The following is a 17,067-nucleotide window of genomic DNA, read 5'->3' on the forward strand; positions in this document are numbered from 1 at the left end:
ACTGAGGCTTCAACCCCTTGCTCCCTTCTTTTTCCCCTTCCCACCCCTCAGTGTCAAAAAACAGGAAAGACAAGATTTGGAGATCAAGTCAAATGTCCAATTTATTTTTATAACTTGAAACTGGAACAAACGTTGTTTTGAACGAGCGTACAAATGAAATGGTAGACACATGCTGAACTCAACATTGTGACAATAAGGGGAAAAAAAGAGGCCAAAAATCTTGTACAGAGAATAAAAGGAACAATAAATATTTCACTAAGCCATATTGAAATGACCTCCAGCCATCTCAACATTTTATCCATAATAAAAAAAAAAGTGCTCTTGTTTTTTAAACAGAGCACAAATACCAAGCAATAATAAATAGTTCCAAACTTGTAGTAAAAGACAAAACCTCCAAGTAAACAACAAAAGCTCATACAATAAGTAATAGAAAAAGGTAATAAAAATATTTTGCCTTGCCGGTACAAATGCAAACAACTTAAATCAATGTTACTTTGCTTTGCAGTTCTAAAATACAAAGAGCACCATAAAAATGAGTTTGCCTGTGATAAACAAAACCTTGGACTGTCTTTTACATAGGACTGGGATGAAATGCTGATTTTTTTTGACCCTTTCCTTAAAAATTTCTATTTTTCTTTCCAAAACCAGGTTTCTGCACCTGTCCTGTTGCCAGGGAGTCAGCTGGAGTTTTGTTCTGGACTTCAATGGCAGCAAGACTACACACAATGAAAATAATAAATTCAATCTTTAAAAAATTTAAAACTAAAAGTGTGAAAAGAGGCAGCATTCTAGCTATGTCCATGTTATATTGTGCTTATGGCCTAGTAAACTACGGCTCTTCTAAGCAAGAAGAAAAGGAGGGCCATTTCAGTATCACTACAGTCTGCAGAAACACAACCCTTGTGCTTTTGGGTGACTTATTGTTAGTTTCAGTGATCTAAGTCACAAAATTAGACAACTGCTGGTGTTAGCTATCCTGGATAATTAAAAACGACAATGAGACTGAAACTCCTGAACAACTTACAATAAAATGAAAAGTGAAATTCTTTCTTAAATCAATTAATTATGGACTGCAAATGTGCAGTTAACTTCTGATCTTCGTTGCACTGATGCAAGTCCAAGAGATTCTTCTGAGTTCTGTCGCATGACTGGATTTATACAAAAGCCAGAGATCTGAATTTTCACCAAAAAGTGAAAATGTACCTTTAAGGGACCACATTCCAACCTCAATTATGCCGGAATAATCCAGGACTAAGAGTGACGAATAATTCCTGATTTATATCAGTTTAATTGAGATACAGAATTTGTCCAGAAGACTTAAGGGTGCGACATTCAAGCCAGGAGGGCATATATCTATCTGATAAGGTGGACCAAATTCTCCCTACTGTCACACCCATGCCTCTGCAATTGCTCCAGTGGTTCTGCACCAACGAAAGCAGAATAATTTGGCATGGCAATATATTTTTTTCTTGTTTTTGTTTTAAGTTTTACCATTATTTTCTGCAAGAGCGGTGATCATTTTCTCCTCCCCTTCACTAAATCATTAGTGCCTCTTCGGCCACGTCTTCCCCTCGACCCAAAAGGGAGAGAGTGTGAGAGAGAGAGAGAGAAAAATAACTGCAAAGAAGAGAGACATCAAAAGGTACAGGATTTCATCCCAGTCCCTCAAACATTCAGAAATTTATGGAATGTACAATTAGAAGTGAACAGCAGCAAAGCAGCTAATAACATGGACTGGCAAGACCTGTACACGGAGTCGATCCTGTTCTGACAGGGAAGAGGAGGGCTGTGCCTGGACTAATTTTACTTCAACCCGATTTCAGCTGTACCAACAGCAGGCCATTTCACCATTTTATGTCAAAGTGATGCAGCAGCTCTCACTTTTTGCTATAAAAAGACTTTCTTCCAGAGGGCAGTGGCAGGGTATGAGGAGCAATGAGTGGGGATTGGCCAGGAGAGGGAAGATGCATTGGACATCTTGTTTGGAAGGAGGGGAAGAAATCTCCTCTCTCTCTCTCAAATCTGCAGGGAAGCTGTGGGATTTCACCCCAGACACCTTTCCAGGAACGGAATTTCTTTTCACACAAATAGGCAATATCCATCCAGCCTGGTTCAACCATACCTGGTAAAACCTTGATGCAAGGGGTCCAGGCAACTTTGAAGTTATTTAGAGCCCTGTGGGAACAGCACTTTTTTGTAGGCCATTTCTGACAAAAAAATATATATACAACTAAAATTATTTGTGAACAACAACAAGGAAAAAAAAGTAAAATAAAAAAGCACTTAATTATTTTGTTTTGTTTCTTTTACTCAAAGGTCGTCTAACAACCCCCTTTTTTCCTGTACAATAAGGACTTCACATACAAATTTTTTTTTATTTTTGCAATATTTTATCCTGCCAAATTAAAAAAATATATTATGGCAGCCTGTTTGTTTGTTTTTATTTTTATTTCCAAATTCACTAACAAAAAGGTACATTAAATCCCTTTAAAAGGACAAGCGTACAGTTAAAAAATTACAAGCTTCAGTAAAAATACAGCAAGTGCCTACATCATATGAATCAACCAATATCAATATCCATTCCAGAAGGGGAAGGGAAGGGGAAAAGGGGAGAAAAAAAGAGAAAAATAGGTACAGGTCAGAAACGTGATTTTTTTTTCTGCAAAGCAATAACAATATTAAGCACTTTTTTCTACATACTTTTTCTACATGGTGTAGCAATCACCTTTTAATCCCCGAATACAAGATTCTATACATTTTTGAAATAAAAATTCAACACCCAAGGCAGAAAAAAATTTACTAAAACTCAAGACTTTACAGTTACAGTGACAAGAACAAATTTATAGACCCACCATTTAAATTTTACTGCAACATTTTCAAGGAAAAAAGATTTTTTTTTTCTTTCTGGTTTTGTAAAATGCCCAGGCATTCTCCATTATTACAAATACTGGTCCACTTTTACAGTAATCAAGAAATTTTAATATATATAATATATACTAAAACCCCGTCACCAAAAGAAAACAATATACACATGGCCATTATGGCATTTTTTTAATAACCTATTAAGCAAACTTTGAAAAAAAAAAAGATTGCTCAAACACACATACACACAATTTCTTTTTTACCCTTGTATGTATTCAATACTGTAAACGTATTTTAAGACAGAGTGCACTAAATTTAACTTTTAAAAAAAAATTAGCCGTTGTTCCTGAATTGTTTTTTCTCATTCAATGATAGCAACTTGTAATTTGTGTCATTTGAGTTTTAATTCAGCAGTAAATCATTTCCATTCCATTTCCTAAGCAGCGTTGTCCTGAAAAAAAAAAAAGGCTGAGAATAATTCAGCTAATGTATGTCCGAAGTTGTGCTGGGTATACATCTTCATTTGATTGGGTCTTATGGCATTTTCATGTCCACTATCTTCAACCAGTAATTTTTATTTTTTTTAAGTAAATGTGGCTCTTTTTTTTTTCTAAAGAATGTACTTTTCTTGTTTTACTTTTTTTTTTTAAAAGTCTTTCCATTTCACAAAAACATTTTGCATTTGTCTCAAGAGACTCAAATAGGAAGATCAGTTTTCAAGGCACTCACGTCAAATTGAATGGCAGTAGAAAAACTGTCCAATAAATTATTTTTATTTATTTTTCTTTATAGTGCCAGTATTGTGAATGCCATGCTTAGCAACACTGACACTTAATCTCAGCTGTTCCTTTACAGTTTAACCCACCTTTGGGCCAAGTAGAATATGATGTAATTTCTTGTTGAGAAGCCATTTTTCTCTTAACCACAAACAAAAGATTTAAAGTGCGGGTCAACATAATTAAAATCTCTAACCATAATTGTCTACTGTTTGCTAATATTAGTTGAAAAAGGCTTTTAAAAATTTGGAATTTGAAAGTAGAGCAGGTGCATTTTTCTTTGCTTTAATTTTTCTCTGTCATAATGCTTTTATCTGAATACAATTCCATTCTGTTCCTAATTAAGTTGGAAAAAATCTTACCAACTTCAGCAGGAGCAGAATCTTGCCAAGACAGGTAAATCAAGCAGAATTTATTTTTCCCTTCTTTATAATAACATCACTGTACAGCATCTAAGATAGTTCTAATATTTCTATTCATAAACCAAATGCCTGAGTTGAGGCTTTTCATCGAGAAATTCACACTTTCCTACCTTTTAGTAATCAACTACAGCAAATATGTACTAAAGTAGATGTCCTAAATTCAAATTTATGATTTTGTGGTTTCAAAAAAAAAAATTATGGCATTTGGCTCCTCTGAGGTTTGAAAATAATATTAAAATGCTCAAGATGTACTTTTATTGTCTCTTGGAAGAGTCACAGGAGGGGAAGAGGGAGGGAAAAACACTCCAGAAAGTGACAAACTGGCATCATTATGTTGCCATAGCTTTTAACAAGAAGAAACTATCCTATAGTAATGCACAATTAAGAATGTTTCTGGGTTTTGAGTGTAGCAGCCTTCTGCATCTGTCTTTTTTGTTGCCATAACTTTAGTGCTGAAATTCATCTAGAAAAGGCCTCTATCTTCAGCGACATTGTCAGTGCTACGTATTTGATCCAATTTCAAAAGAAAGTGCTAATTTTAAAGATTGTTATCCGCTGTACAATTTTGTTTTCCCTAATCTTCAAGGTTATCTAAGGGGAAAGAAAAAAAGGAAGGAAGGAAGGAAGGAAGGAAGGAAGGAAGGAAGGAAGGAAGGAAGGAAGGAAGGAAGGAAGGAAGGAAGGAAGGAAGGAAGGAAGGAAGGAAGGAAGGAAGGAAGGAAGGAAGGAAGGAAAAGAAAGAAAGAAAGAAAGAAAAGAAAGAAAGAAAGAAAGAAAGAAAAGAAAAGAAAGAAAGAAAGAAAAGAAAGAAAGAAAGAAGAAAGAAAAGAAAGAAAGAAAGAAAGAAAGAAAGAAAGAAAGAAAAGAAAAGAAAGAAAAAAAAGAAAAAAAGAAAGAAAGAAAGAAAGAAAGAAAGAAAGAAAGAAAGAAAGAAAGAAAGAAAGAAAGAAAGAAGGAAAAAACAAAAAAGAAAAAAGAGAGATTTCAGTTCAAATGCTGGCTTCCTCACAAGAAATTACACACACTTAGCTTAAATTTCAACAAAGCAGCGGCCCAAAAATTATAATTTTAAAAGATATGTTTCTCTCCTACAATGCAAGTAATCTCAGGCTACAACTGGGTAAAATTAAAAAGGGATACCCAACAAAATTTTTAAAGAAATTTAAACAGAAAGAATAAAAAAAGTACCTGCACATGCCAAAAAATTACAAAAACCCAATAAATACAGAAATTATTGCACAGTTAAAAGGCTCCACAATTTTTACTGCCTTAATCAACCCTCGGGTTTAATAGAACTTTGTAGACACAGGTTATATTTAAGTGCCAAAGTCTGGCACCTTACCATAGTTATGCTAAGTTATGTTTACGGAGGCAAGTTAGGTCATCTTTTCTCAGTTGACAATAGTTAAACTGTACAAATAAAATGTTACCTAGACCCCTGAAATTTAACCTAGCGGAGGTGGGGGTGGGGAGGGGATGGGGGGGGGTGAGGGGGGCCTTAGCTTCTTTCTGCCTGCTCAATTTTGACGTCATTTGTCAGCAAATGTTCTCCATGCCACTTTTTCATGTGTTTCTCCAGGGTGCTGTAAACACTGAAGGGCATCTGGCAAATGTCGCAGCGGTAGACCTCCTTCCCTATCTGGCCATGCGTTTTCATATGGCGCGTCAGCTTACTGCTCTGGGCACATGCATAGTTGCAGAGCTCGCATTTGTAAGGCCGCTCTCCAGTGTGGCTCCGACGGTGAACCGTCAAATTGCTGCAGTTCTTAAAGACCTTGCCACAGTACTCACATGTATCGCTCCTGCGTCCTTCCTTCGAGCTGGGTCGCCCGGGGCCGGGTCCGCTGATGTGGGGGGTGCTGCCTCCGCTGGCCGTGCCGCTGCGCCCTGAGAGCCCCCCGTCCAGCATGTCCCCCGGCGGAGTGGAGAAACGCAGGCTCCCGTTCTCCGATGAGTGCTCGGAGGAGGTCGCGAAGGGGGATTGTCGGGAGTCTGTGAATCCGAGGAACGGATCCTTCATGAAGTGCCGCGATGCTGCATACCCTACCAGCCACTGGGAGTAAACGTTTTCGGAAGGTATTATCGTTGCTGGTGGCAAGTCCAAATCTTTCTCTACCTTTATTCTTTTAGAGGAATTGTTTAAACTGGGGCTCGTGATAGGTGTTGGCTTGCGGGGGAACAAGTTTGGGAAGGGTTCACCCGGGCCAAAGTTTCTTCCATTGACCGTACCTTCCTCAGTGCGGTCCAGCTCTCCTACCACTGAGTCTTCGTCACCCGGATCTCTCTGACAGAGGTCTCGAGGACACAAGTCTCGCTGGTCAGAGGACCTTTTCATGAAGCTACTCCTCTTCTGCTTCTCAGCTAACATGTCGTTATATTGCTGAATGGCACCTAGACTTACATTCTCAATGACTTTTCCCAGGACGAGGGATTTCTCATCTGGCAGCGACTTGGAGCCGTTTTCTCGGTTACGACTCAGCTCTGAGTCCATACTAAAGCTCGACTCTGGTCGGCTCTCATTTTCAAGCTCCTCTTCCTCCTCCTCCTCCTCTTCCTCTTCTTCGTTGTCATGGCCGAGGGAAGGATCGCTCTCATTCCTGAAATCTGCCTCACTGGATTTCAGTCCCTCTCCAGTGAGCTCACTTGTGCCTGGCTCAGGGGAACTAGTGGTGGACAGTCCATCATCTGACCTTCCCGTCATGGAGCCAGCTTTATGCATATGCGTTTTCATGTGGCGTTTTAGCTTGCTGGCCTGGGAGCAAGCATGGTCACAGAGCTGACACTTGTAGGGTTTTTCTCCTGTGTGACTGCGCCGGTGCACAATAAGATTACTCTGGAACTTGAATGTTTTCCCACAAAATTCACAGGACTTGCTCTTGGCCTGAGGCTGGGGAGGCGTAGTGCTGCTGGGGGGCATGGGGGGCAGTGGCGGGGTGCTCAAAAAAGGTGATTTAGGGCTCGGCTGGAAAGGATTCAACAGACGATGCATAGGGTTGGTGCGACTGGGTGAGACTGGCGGAGGGGTGGAACTGTTTCCTGCCAGCTCTCGAAGCCTTCTGGAGAAATCCATCGCTGGGGACTCAATTGCCATGGGGTTTAAACGCATAACTCTGTCAAAGGCACTGGGATGCTGGGCAACTAACCCCATTTCTTCGGCACTAAGGCGATGTGGATCCAGATGATGACGAGGCGGTGGGCTGAACAGCGGAGGCGTGTTTGGGAGCCGACCCTCACCAAAGCCAGGGTGTTCACGCAGGATGGGTCCTGTCATGCGCAAAAGGTTGAAAGGGTTGTTGTCTCCAAGAAAATTCATCAGCGGGGACTGTGCAACAGTCTCCGGTCCCAGAGGAGGAGGGATGGTGATGCGTGGAGTAAGGGAACTGTTTGAAGGGCTTGTTTCCAGGTAGATGCGGAATCCATGTGTGTTCTGGGCATGCTGAAGCAAGAACCAAGCGCTATTAAAAGGCTGCTTGCATGTTGTGCAAATATAGCTTGAAGGCTCATCTTTACCTATAAAAGAAAAAACAGAAAGAACACTTAAAAAATAATACAGCGGAGAACATTTAAATACAGTTGGCATTCACTTTATTTTGTTAACACACTTCCTCCTTGGCATTTCTGAAAGAAGGATTTAATTGCAACGTATTGACTGATATAAATTGTTGAACAGCACATTTACTCACCGCACTTATTCACTTAACATGTATGACAAATATCACACATACGCATTTGTGCTATATACGTTTACATCCTCTAATTTGCAAATAAAACCTTCTTTTATTATGTGTAAGGATCCAAATCCTTTCATGTGTTTATTCCACAAAAAGGAATTTGTTTCAAGGGATTTATGACTACAGACAAAAACCAAGAAAAATGTGGTGTGGTAGGTTTTACAAGGCACCTGTAAGGACCTTCAGTGTCATTTTCACTTTCTCATTTTATATACTTCATGCATCAGTCTCCTGAGATCTTGCTGAATTTAATTTATACATGCTTAAGTCATGCCAGCACTTCCATTTTTAAAATATTATGTAGCTATTTAGCCACAAAAGTCCTATTCAAGTCAACAGGAGCTTGGAAAACATACCCTTGCATAAACCACTTTGACGTTCTTTTTGCCAAAACACCAAGAAGCCACTCAAATGAAACATCCAGTAATCAAAGCCGACAGCACAGTTGCAATTAACAGTAACAAATGTCGGGCCATGCTTGAACCGGGTCCCAAGAATTTCTGAGCCTGAGCCTGCCCTCCAATGCAGAAATGCTCACCAGAGCCAAAAACACTGTTCTGTTTGCTTTTCTAGCCTCTTGGAACAACTGCATAAAGGTGGAAAGCATTCCTTTAACCTTGATTCAGCTTTACATAAAGGACAGGTGTGGACAAGTCTGCATCACAGTCATAATTTTGCTAGCTAGAAAATTCCTGTCCTGGGCACAATGTAAACTATGTGGTATCTGCAAAAAGCACTTCCCTCCCTGCCCCCCTCCTTTTTTCAATGCCTCTTCAAGACTCTGATAAATTCATAAATATGTGTCAACTTGAAAATCATGATCCAGGATTTGTTTTGTTGTTTGTTTTTAAATGAGTGGGAGGTTTCCTGAAAAAAACTGACCATTTTGGAAAATCAAAAATTAATTCCTTACTTGCTTGTTTGTTTATGATAGCACATGTCTTGTCTAGGAATGGCCACATTGAACATAAAGGCACCAAACTTCCTGAAAGCTCAATACTTGAACCAAGCTTCCTTTCTGTCCCATGATGGACCCAGGACACAAGCAATGCCTGATTCCACCCCTCCACGGGAGCTCAAATCCAGAGCTGAGCTAACAGACACTTTCTAGAAGGGGCTCTGCCATTCCCAAAAGCCTGTTACATGAGCTTGAAAATTAAAGTGTTTATAAAGAAAACAGAAACATATTATCAAAACTACCTTGTAAAGAGGAATGACTCATAGCAGACCAAAAAAATCCCAAAAAACAAAAAACAAACATTTGAACTTGGGCACATCAAGAGAAGCTGATTCAATTCCCCTCTTCTGGCTGTTACAGGAATGACTGCTGCTAGCAAAACCTACAAAACCTTAGACAAGGAGGCTAGAAGATTATCTGCCTACTTATCAGCCTGTCAGGTTATTTAATCTTATCAACAAAAATGCATCCATAACAGCATAAAGGAAAAAGCACATATCAGATTGAGACATATTTACAAAGGTAGGTGATAAATGTGGTGCAAATATTCATGCACTTATTGATTTAGCAGGGCTATTGCTGTGGATAGCAGCTTCAAACCCTGATTTCACTGAAGCTGTCTCCTCACAGCCAATAAAAAATGTTCACAATACAGTAGACATTTCTGCCTGGCTGATGTGGCCCCCACGCCCTGGCCCCACACTCTGTGTCTGTATGGGCCAGACACAGTTGCTTTGATTAATTTCTAACAATCACTATGGGGAAAAAACCAAGTTTGGGAACTGCCCTTGGCTTGGAAAAAAGTGCCTGTAACTGCTATTGACATTAATGAAAGCCACATACAAACATGGAAAGAAACTGATACATTATCATTTAAAAATCTACACAGCACTGAAGCAGTTAGGAAGTTTTATGTCAGCTTTGTAGCCAAAGCAACTGTAAATGCTCCCATTATTACTTCAAATATTTAAATTTCTCTTTCTTACAGAAATATTATGAAAATGTCTAGACCTTTAACTTTTCTTGCACAGCAACATGTGTAGTATAAAAAGTGACAGAAATCACTGAAGCAGACTAAAGTATATAACATACTCTGTCAAAAGCTTTTTTGAACAATATGTTTTACCTCAGCTCACCCTAGAATAGATTTTAATAAAGCCCCTTCCGAAGTGTGATCTAATAGCAAATGAAGTGCAGCATCTTACAAGGTCATATATCTTCAAATTAAAGAGTGCTCTGCACCCTTCACCTTCACTTTATCCACTCTAATTAATCGATTTATTACCCACAGCTGTTCAATTCTTTCATTTTTAAAGTCACAGCATGCACTCTTTTTTTGTTGTGGCCTTTTTTTCTTTAAAAAAATAAAGTGCCTGAGTGTCTGTGTATGTGCATGCATTCTCTTTGCTTAGCTCAAGAACTGACAGGGGGAAGAAAGCAGCTGTGTATTAGGCGACAACAACAGCAACATGTTTACTTCAGAAGAGGCACATACGTAAGAAGGAAAATCCCTGAGCAGGATGAGGATCAAGGCCAACCTAAAACTGAAATGGCTGATTAAAAAAATTACCCTCAAAATGGCAGCTGGCTGGATGCTTGCTATTACATGTTACATGGAACTAAGATATTTTGGTTTGTTTTGCACTCCAAAACTTCACCTCCATGAAATTCAAGAGGGGAAAGTAAGTCCCCACCTTTTTAGTTTTCTTTCAAAATGACAAAATTAGTGCTACTAGTGATCTAAGATTTATATGCTAGCAGCCATAGGCCTTCTCTCCCTTGTTTGTTTTGTTTAGCTTTTATGTTCCTTAGGGCTCCTCTTCAGGAGACCTCAGCACAACAGCAAAATTGACTGTAGGCTACCCAGCTACTAATCTCTGACTGATTCATGAATGTTCATATATGCATACCTATATATATATATATATATATCTTACAGCCCTCAAAGACTCTCCCCAGACTCCCCCTTTAAAAAAATAGAAAAAAATTAATTACCATATTATCACTTTTGGTTATCTTGCCTAAAAGTTGCCCTGAGCAGTGTAGATCCTCACTTTTAAGAACAGAACAATGTCAAAAACTCTTTGAAGATTCACTCCAAACATTTTTATGTTCAAAAACTTGCTAAATATTTTAAACATGCCCAGAAACAGCCATGTATTGCTCAAGAATGAGCCTTATATTTAATAAGGCACCTACACTATAAAAGTGTTTGTTATAAGGCTATTTTTGATGTATAGCTATCTTAATCCCTTGCCACCTGCACTGAAGTCTGCCTAAATACCCACTTTATGACAACTACCTATATAGTCTTTGCCATATGCAGTCTTTATCACTTCAGCATGTGCTTCACTTTGAGCATGTGAGTAATCAACATCAGTGAAACTTAAGCATAGGCTGAAGTGCTCTGTTGGATAGTGATGAAATTATTCATGTGCTTAGAGTCAAACACAAGCCAAGACTTCATTAATACTGTTCAATGAATTGCACATGGTTTCAATCCGACTGTCTGTAACTAGGCTTGAATTTCGGGGCTAAGGGCTGAAGTATAATTTATTTTTACAGTAGTTCGTAGATATGTGTATGTACAGAGATGAGACATCCAGGTCACAGCTCCTGAGCAATCAATTGTAACTTCCAGGTTACAGTAAAGCCAAACAAATCCTGCCAGTTTAGACATGACAGAGGTTTGTAGGGCTGAATCTTACTAAGACCTATTGAAATGGTATTTCAGTTATTCAGAAATATCATTTAAAGGCTAGGAAAGATTGTGAAATTAAAGAATGAGAGGACTGGGATAAACCCTAAGGTTTGGCCTCATCCAATTCCTGACCCAAAGGATGATAGAGTCATAGAATGGTTTGGATTGGAAGGGACCTCAAAGTTAATCCAGTTCCAGCCCTTCGGTCATGGGCAGGGACATCTTTCACTAGACCAGGTTGCTCAGACTTCCATCCAGCCTAGCCTTGAACACTTCCAGGGATGAGACATTTGTAACTTCTCTGGGTAACCTGTTCCTGTGCCTTGCCAATCTCAGAGTAAAGATTTTTTTCCTAATATCCTATCTAAAACTACTTTCTTTTAGTTCCCTCTTTGTCCTGTCACCACATGTCCATATCTATGAATCTATTCATATCTATGCCAGCTGCTCCAATATCCTGCTTCAAAGGCCACCAAATGGAGAGCCTACAATCTTTTTAAAGTCTACCTCATTCGTTCTCTCCTTTACCATCATTAAGATTCCCCAAGTGCCTAATCTAAATCTTTCTTCCTGCAATTTAAGATCTTAATATTTTGTCCTACCCAGATGTACATGCAAAACACAGGAAACAAGTTAGTCTGCACCTCACAGTTATCATCCAACCCAAGGATTTGCAGCTGAACCGCCTTGTGTCTTTTAGCATCCCCTTCTCCCAATTTGATTTGGAAATGTTGAGGGAGAATTCACTTTGTATTGGAGCAGTCAGTGGCCATGTTGACTATTTTCAGTATGAAAAAGAAAGCTGTCTTTCTGATTCAAATTGCTGAGTTCAACTCCCAGCAATTAGATCTTGTTGTATTTTTGCCTGGGAGATTAAAAATCTCTCTAATACTTTCTCCTAAACCAGGTCATTATAAACTTTGAACTTATTGAACACTGTTGCCTTTTCTGCATATTATGACAAAAAATGGTCTTTTCCAGAAATATTAAAATGCGTTCCCTCGATCAGTGCATGACAGATTATGTTCCATTCAAAATGTCAATGCAATAAGGAGCCTTTTTCTCTTTCATGAACAGCTCTAAACAAATCTGAATTCAGACCCCGCCTCCCAAATTCTGCCCTTACAGAAGACAGTGAGAAAACACAGGTCAGAACAAGACTAGACTGGGTCTGTAGACATCCACCCCACTGCACCAGTCAGCCTGAATCCCTGACTTATCTGTCCCCTGCAGTCTGACTTGTATCCTTTAGTGATATGCAGATCTTCCTTGCCCAGTAGGTGCATAACTTTATATGTACCCTGAATGCCAAGCGCCTTTACTCTGGAGATAAAAATTTCCCTCAAAATATCCTCAGTTATTCTGGATACCATCAAACAATAATCAGTGTGAGATAAGAACTGTTGAGAATTCATTATTTTCTGCTGAGCTACAGTGACATCCAGTGCCTTATGAATCCTCCCCTCAGCATGCCTGAATAATTCCATTAGCAGTAACAGGGAATGAACTCCCCCTCGTTTTCATCACCCACCCATAACCCTGCCAGGACTGCAGGGAAGACGTGCAGCCAGGTCCATATAACCACTGCCATTCCTTACCTCTAGCAGTACTTTCCAGATAATGTTTCTGGTTCCATTTTACAAAGTTACAACAGCAGCAATAAAAATGTTAAGGAATTTTAATGTTGGTTTACTGCACCTTTAGAAGTTCAGGAAAAGTAGAAACTTGCAAGCTTTAAAGAAAGAACACCTTTTATTGTAGCACTCAGGAACACACATGTATCAGGTTCCTACAATCTTTCCTCCAGTATTACTCTCTTCTCCACCACTTGATTTTTAATGAACATTTAAATAATTACTCCATGCTATTATGATGGTTACCCTAATAATACCAATAAAGGTAGCATGGATGCTCCATAAAAAACACACCTTGAATTGAATTATTATTAAATTAAAATGCCATAATTGAGAACACAATTTTAACAAGTCTCCTTATAAGACCAGCTGACATTAAAGAGAAGGGCATTAAATACTGGAAATATTTAGTGTTGCATGGTGAAAAAAATATACCATCATAAGTGGTTTGACAGATCACCCAGACAAGGGCCAAATGCTTTTCAGGTGTCTGCAGTGTTGATCTGCTATGTGACCTATATCAGTTCATGCTTAGTGCTTGGTTGGGTCTGCAAAAATATCTCCAATATATTGAGAATGGTATTCAGTATTTATGCTGAAGGGTTTTATAAGCCATATTATAACTTTAAATTTTCCAAGTTAGCAAAAACTTTTACTTACCTATGTTTATAATAGAATAAACATTATTTGAGCAGACACAATATTGAGCATTTTACCCTCCTTCCCTGCATTCACTGAGCTGTTTGAAAGTGCTGCTACCTCAATTTCAGAAGGACTGACAGTCTCAATAAAAATTAAGACAGAAATGTAAAGTAGGGTTCAAGTCTGTGTGTGAATCACCCCTGCCAGTCCAAGGCCAATCACTAGCTTTAAACAATAGACACAAAAGTTCCACATCTCTTTCCACCTCTCTTAATATTAATTCTGTTTTGATGGCAGCAAGAACTGAAGATGAAAAACAAGCACAACTCCATCCCCAGAGTTAACACAGTTCATCCATCCCTACACTGCCTCATCTAAAGAAAGGGCTCAAGAGAGTCTTGCAGCACATCCTGCTGAGGGTTACAGGGACTATCACCAACAGTTCATAAAGTTAGTGTCAATTGGAAGCTAAAGTTGGTATTTTATGACTTAACAAGTCGTCTGCAGTCTCACAGCCCACGCACCTCCAATTCTACGCTCAGATAAACAGCCCTGGTCTCCTGTAAATCTCAGCTAACCTGAAGTGCATCTCAGTCAAGAAGATGAAGGTTTAGGTGTAAAAGCCCAAGCATGAGGGGCCACAGGGCCTGTCATCATCTGGAAATGGGGAATCTAAGGATGAGGCCAGTGAGAGGAAAGAATGTGACAGGGAAACAAAAATGAAATGTTTTTAAGAGGTGGATGGAAAATCAGGGGTGTCTGAAGAAAGAAGTAATCGTGAGGTGTTACTTCTCAGCTACAGAATCCTATTTCCTCCCATACAAGGCCCTGTTCTCTTTTCCTACCTTGCCTTTTGATAGCCTATCTCCTCCAGTGCCATCTTCAACACAAGAAAAATCACGACTTCATGCAATATTCTTCTCCCACACACTGCCTGTAGGTTTTACAGCTTTCCCCATCCACTTTCTACCTTGACTAGTGAGACTGCAAGCTCTCAACAGAGATTATGCAAGAAGCTTTATGCCAAGAGACCCTACACACCCCACAAGACCCTATCATTCCCTGCACTGATTTTGATTAGTGATGTGAATATTCTAGAGAGCATTTTCTACCTGTTGGCAAATATATACAGTAGTACTGGTTGACACAAATATTAAAAAATATTAATATTACACTATGGTTAGCAATGTACTATTAATTCTTCCTGTGCTAAAGTCAATTGCCAAGCTCTAGTTTTGGTGGATTAAGTGCTACCCCACTTTTGGGAAACTATTTTATTTTCTGAAGCCATTACAGCAGTGTTTTATTCCTATTAAGCAGAACTGCAAATGATCTGTTTGTCACTCTTGTAATAATAAATATCTATTTTGCCAAATTAACTGTTTTATTAAATTAGGGGAAAACCAAATGAATTAATTACCAATAGAGAGTTGAGAAGTCAGACTGTCATGCTATCTACAGCCAACCTTTCAGAACTCCAAGAACAAAGAGCATGAATCCTTGAAAATCTTAGCGATATCAAGCTGATACACCTTGCCGAACTCTGATTTGAATTACTCGGCTATGAATTCAAAGTAGCTGTGATGATCACCAATGCAGACTTTTTCAAATTTTTCCAGATAAACCATACCAGGTTGTCACTAACAAGGATCTTAACTAGACTTACATAAATATACCAAGTTGCAATTCATTTGGTTTTTTTCATTGAACTTTCCCCAGAAGCATATTATATGTCCTCTCTGGCATTTATACTTATAAAAAAGGAGGAGGCTGCAGGCAGACTACAGCCATGCATAACACAAACAGATGCTTCCTGCTTCTTAATGGACATGGGCGACCTTTGGCTGAAGCAGCTTGCGTTCAATGGTCCCATTTTCTGTGAGACTTAATCATACCTCAGATCAGGACTGCCAGATTCACATAAATGAACCAAATGCACAGCTCAGTTTAATTTCTAGTGCATTACAAAACAGTAATATTATATTTTTAGGTATAAAATGTCAGTAGGCATTTTGGGCAACTTCCTTCTGGATGTCCAATTTCTCATTCCTTAAAAGAGCTTCTGGCTTACTGGAAGTTAATGTTCAGCCTACAGAAGCATAAGAAATGCTTTTACTTAGTGCAGAAAAGGAAAGAAAAATGGGTTGCAGAAGTTGGAACTCGTGACACAGGGATTTTTACCCAGAAGCACCATTTAAATGGAAGATAAAAAACATGTTTGTCATCTCTGAACACCTTCTCCTAATTGGTGTTAAATCTAAAATGCAAAGGCAATTTATAAAGCAGAGGAAGGGAGAAGTGTGAAAAGTAAGGAGCAAACAGGAAAATCAATATTAAAAGATCAATAGTGAATGAGTTAACTTTTAAATTAGCCCTTTGTGATACAACAGTTTCAACTAACTCCACCTTTAGCATCTAAAGAGCTTTGTGTCTTTTAGATAGTTTCTTTGAACCTAAAACATCAACTAGCAGACTGAACAGATGTTTTACAAACCTGCAGCATAAAATAAGTGAAAACTAACAGCTAAAATAGGGACAATGATACAGAGGGGCACCGTACCCACTCATGAGATTAAAAGACCATAGGACTACCCATGGCTGGCGGTTTAATATATAGGATCCCATTTACAGCACTCATGAAAAATCCTTGTACTGCTCAAGGACACTTTTAGGCCTTTTCTTTGCATAAGGTATTCAAATGCATTTGAAATAATGTCAGTCTTTTCTACAACATATGAAATATGCCAGCAGCTTCCCTTTAAATCGGTTTCCTGTAAGCAGTTTTGTTTGAAAACTGGCAAGTGCTGGGATTTTTTTTTTCCCACAGACTTCTAAGGTGCCATTTTCTCATCTTACAGTCAAGAATTCGCAGTAATCTGAATAGGAATTAAATGGAGGGTACATGAAGGAAATTGTCCATGTCATATAATGGAAAAACAAAGAGTAAATTAGAAAACAATAAAAAAAGCCAAAGGGTGAAAACAAATTTTCCTGGGATTCTTTTTCCCCAGGAGTACTTCTGTCTGTTTTACTACAACTATTTCTTAAGGGTATTAGGTGTCTATTCACAGTTACTAAATAAAATAGCATTTTTGTTTTAATTCATTGCTTCTTTAACAAATGCTAACTCCCATCTCTGCTTCTTTAAATCCACAAAATCTCCACATTCAAGCCTAAGAAGTATTGTAAAGGCTGTAAATCTTGTTTTAATGGAATGTACATTTAGCTATGAGGAGATAATTGACGTTATGGAGGGCCTAGATGCTGAATTATATAGGTTATCTAATACAAAGGGGACTCATTACCGAAGCACTACAAACAAGTAGTAATATATGTATATT

General features: G+C 38.7%; 1 protein-coding gene across 5 annotated transcripts in view; it reads right to left on the bottom strand.

Annotated features, from left to right (window-relative positions):
• Positions 1-4,939: 4,939 nt before the first annotated feature.
• BCL11B (BAF chromatin remodeling complex subunit BCL11B) overlaps positions 4,940-17,067 on the bottom strand; it is a 92,512-nt gene continuing 80,384 nt past the window's right edge. For 3 of the 5 annotated variants that reach the window (XM_030949520.1, XM_030949523.1, XM_030949522.1), the window contains one exon: positions 4,940-7,570. In XM_030949520.1, the coding sequence (XP_030805380.1) occupies positions 5,559-7,570 (2,012 nt within the window). In that variant the 3' untranslated portion in view covers positions 4,940-5,558. The remainder of the gene's footprint in view (positions 7,571-17,067) is intronic. The other 2 variants (XM_030949521.1, XM_030949524.1) reach the window with 1 other exon arrangement.

The sequence above is a fragment of the Camarhynchus parvulus genome, chromosome 5 (assembly GCF_901933205.1).
Source record: "Camarhynchus parvulus chromosome 5, STF_HiC, whole genome shotgun sequence".
Classification (NCBI taxonomy): Eukaryota; Metazoa; Chordata; class Aves; order Passeriformes; family Thraupidae; genus Camarhynchus; species Camarhynchus parvulus.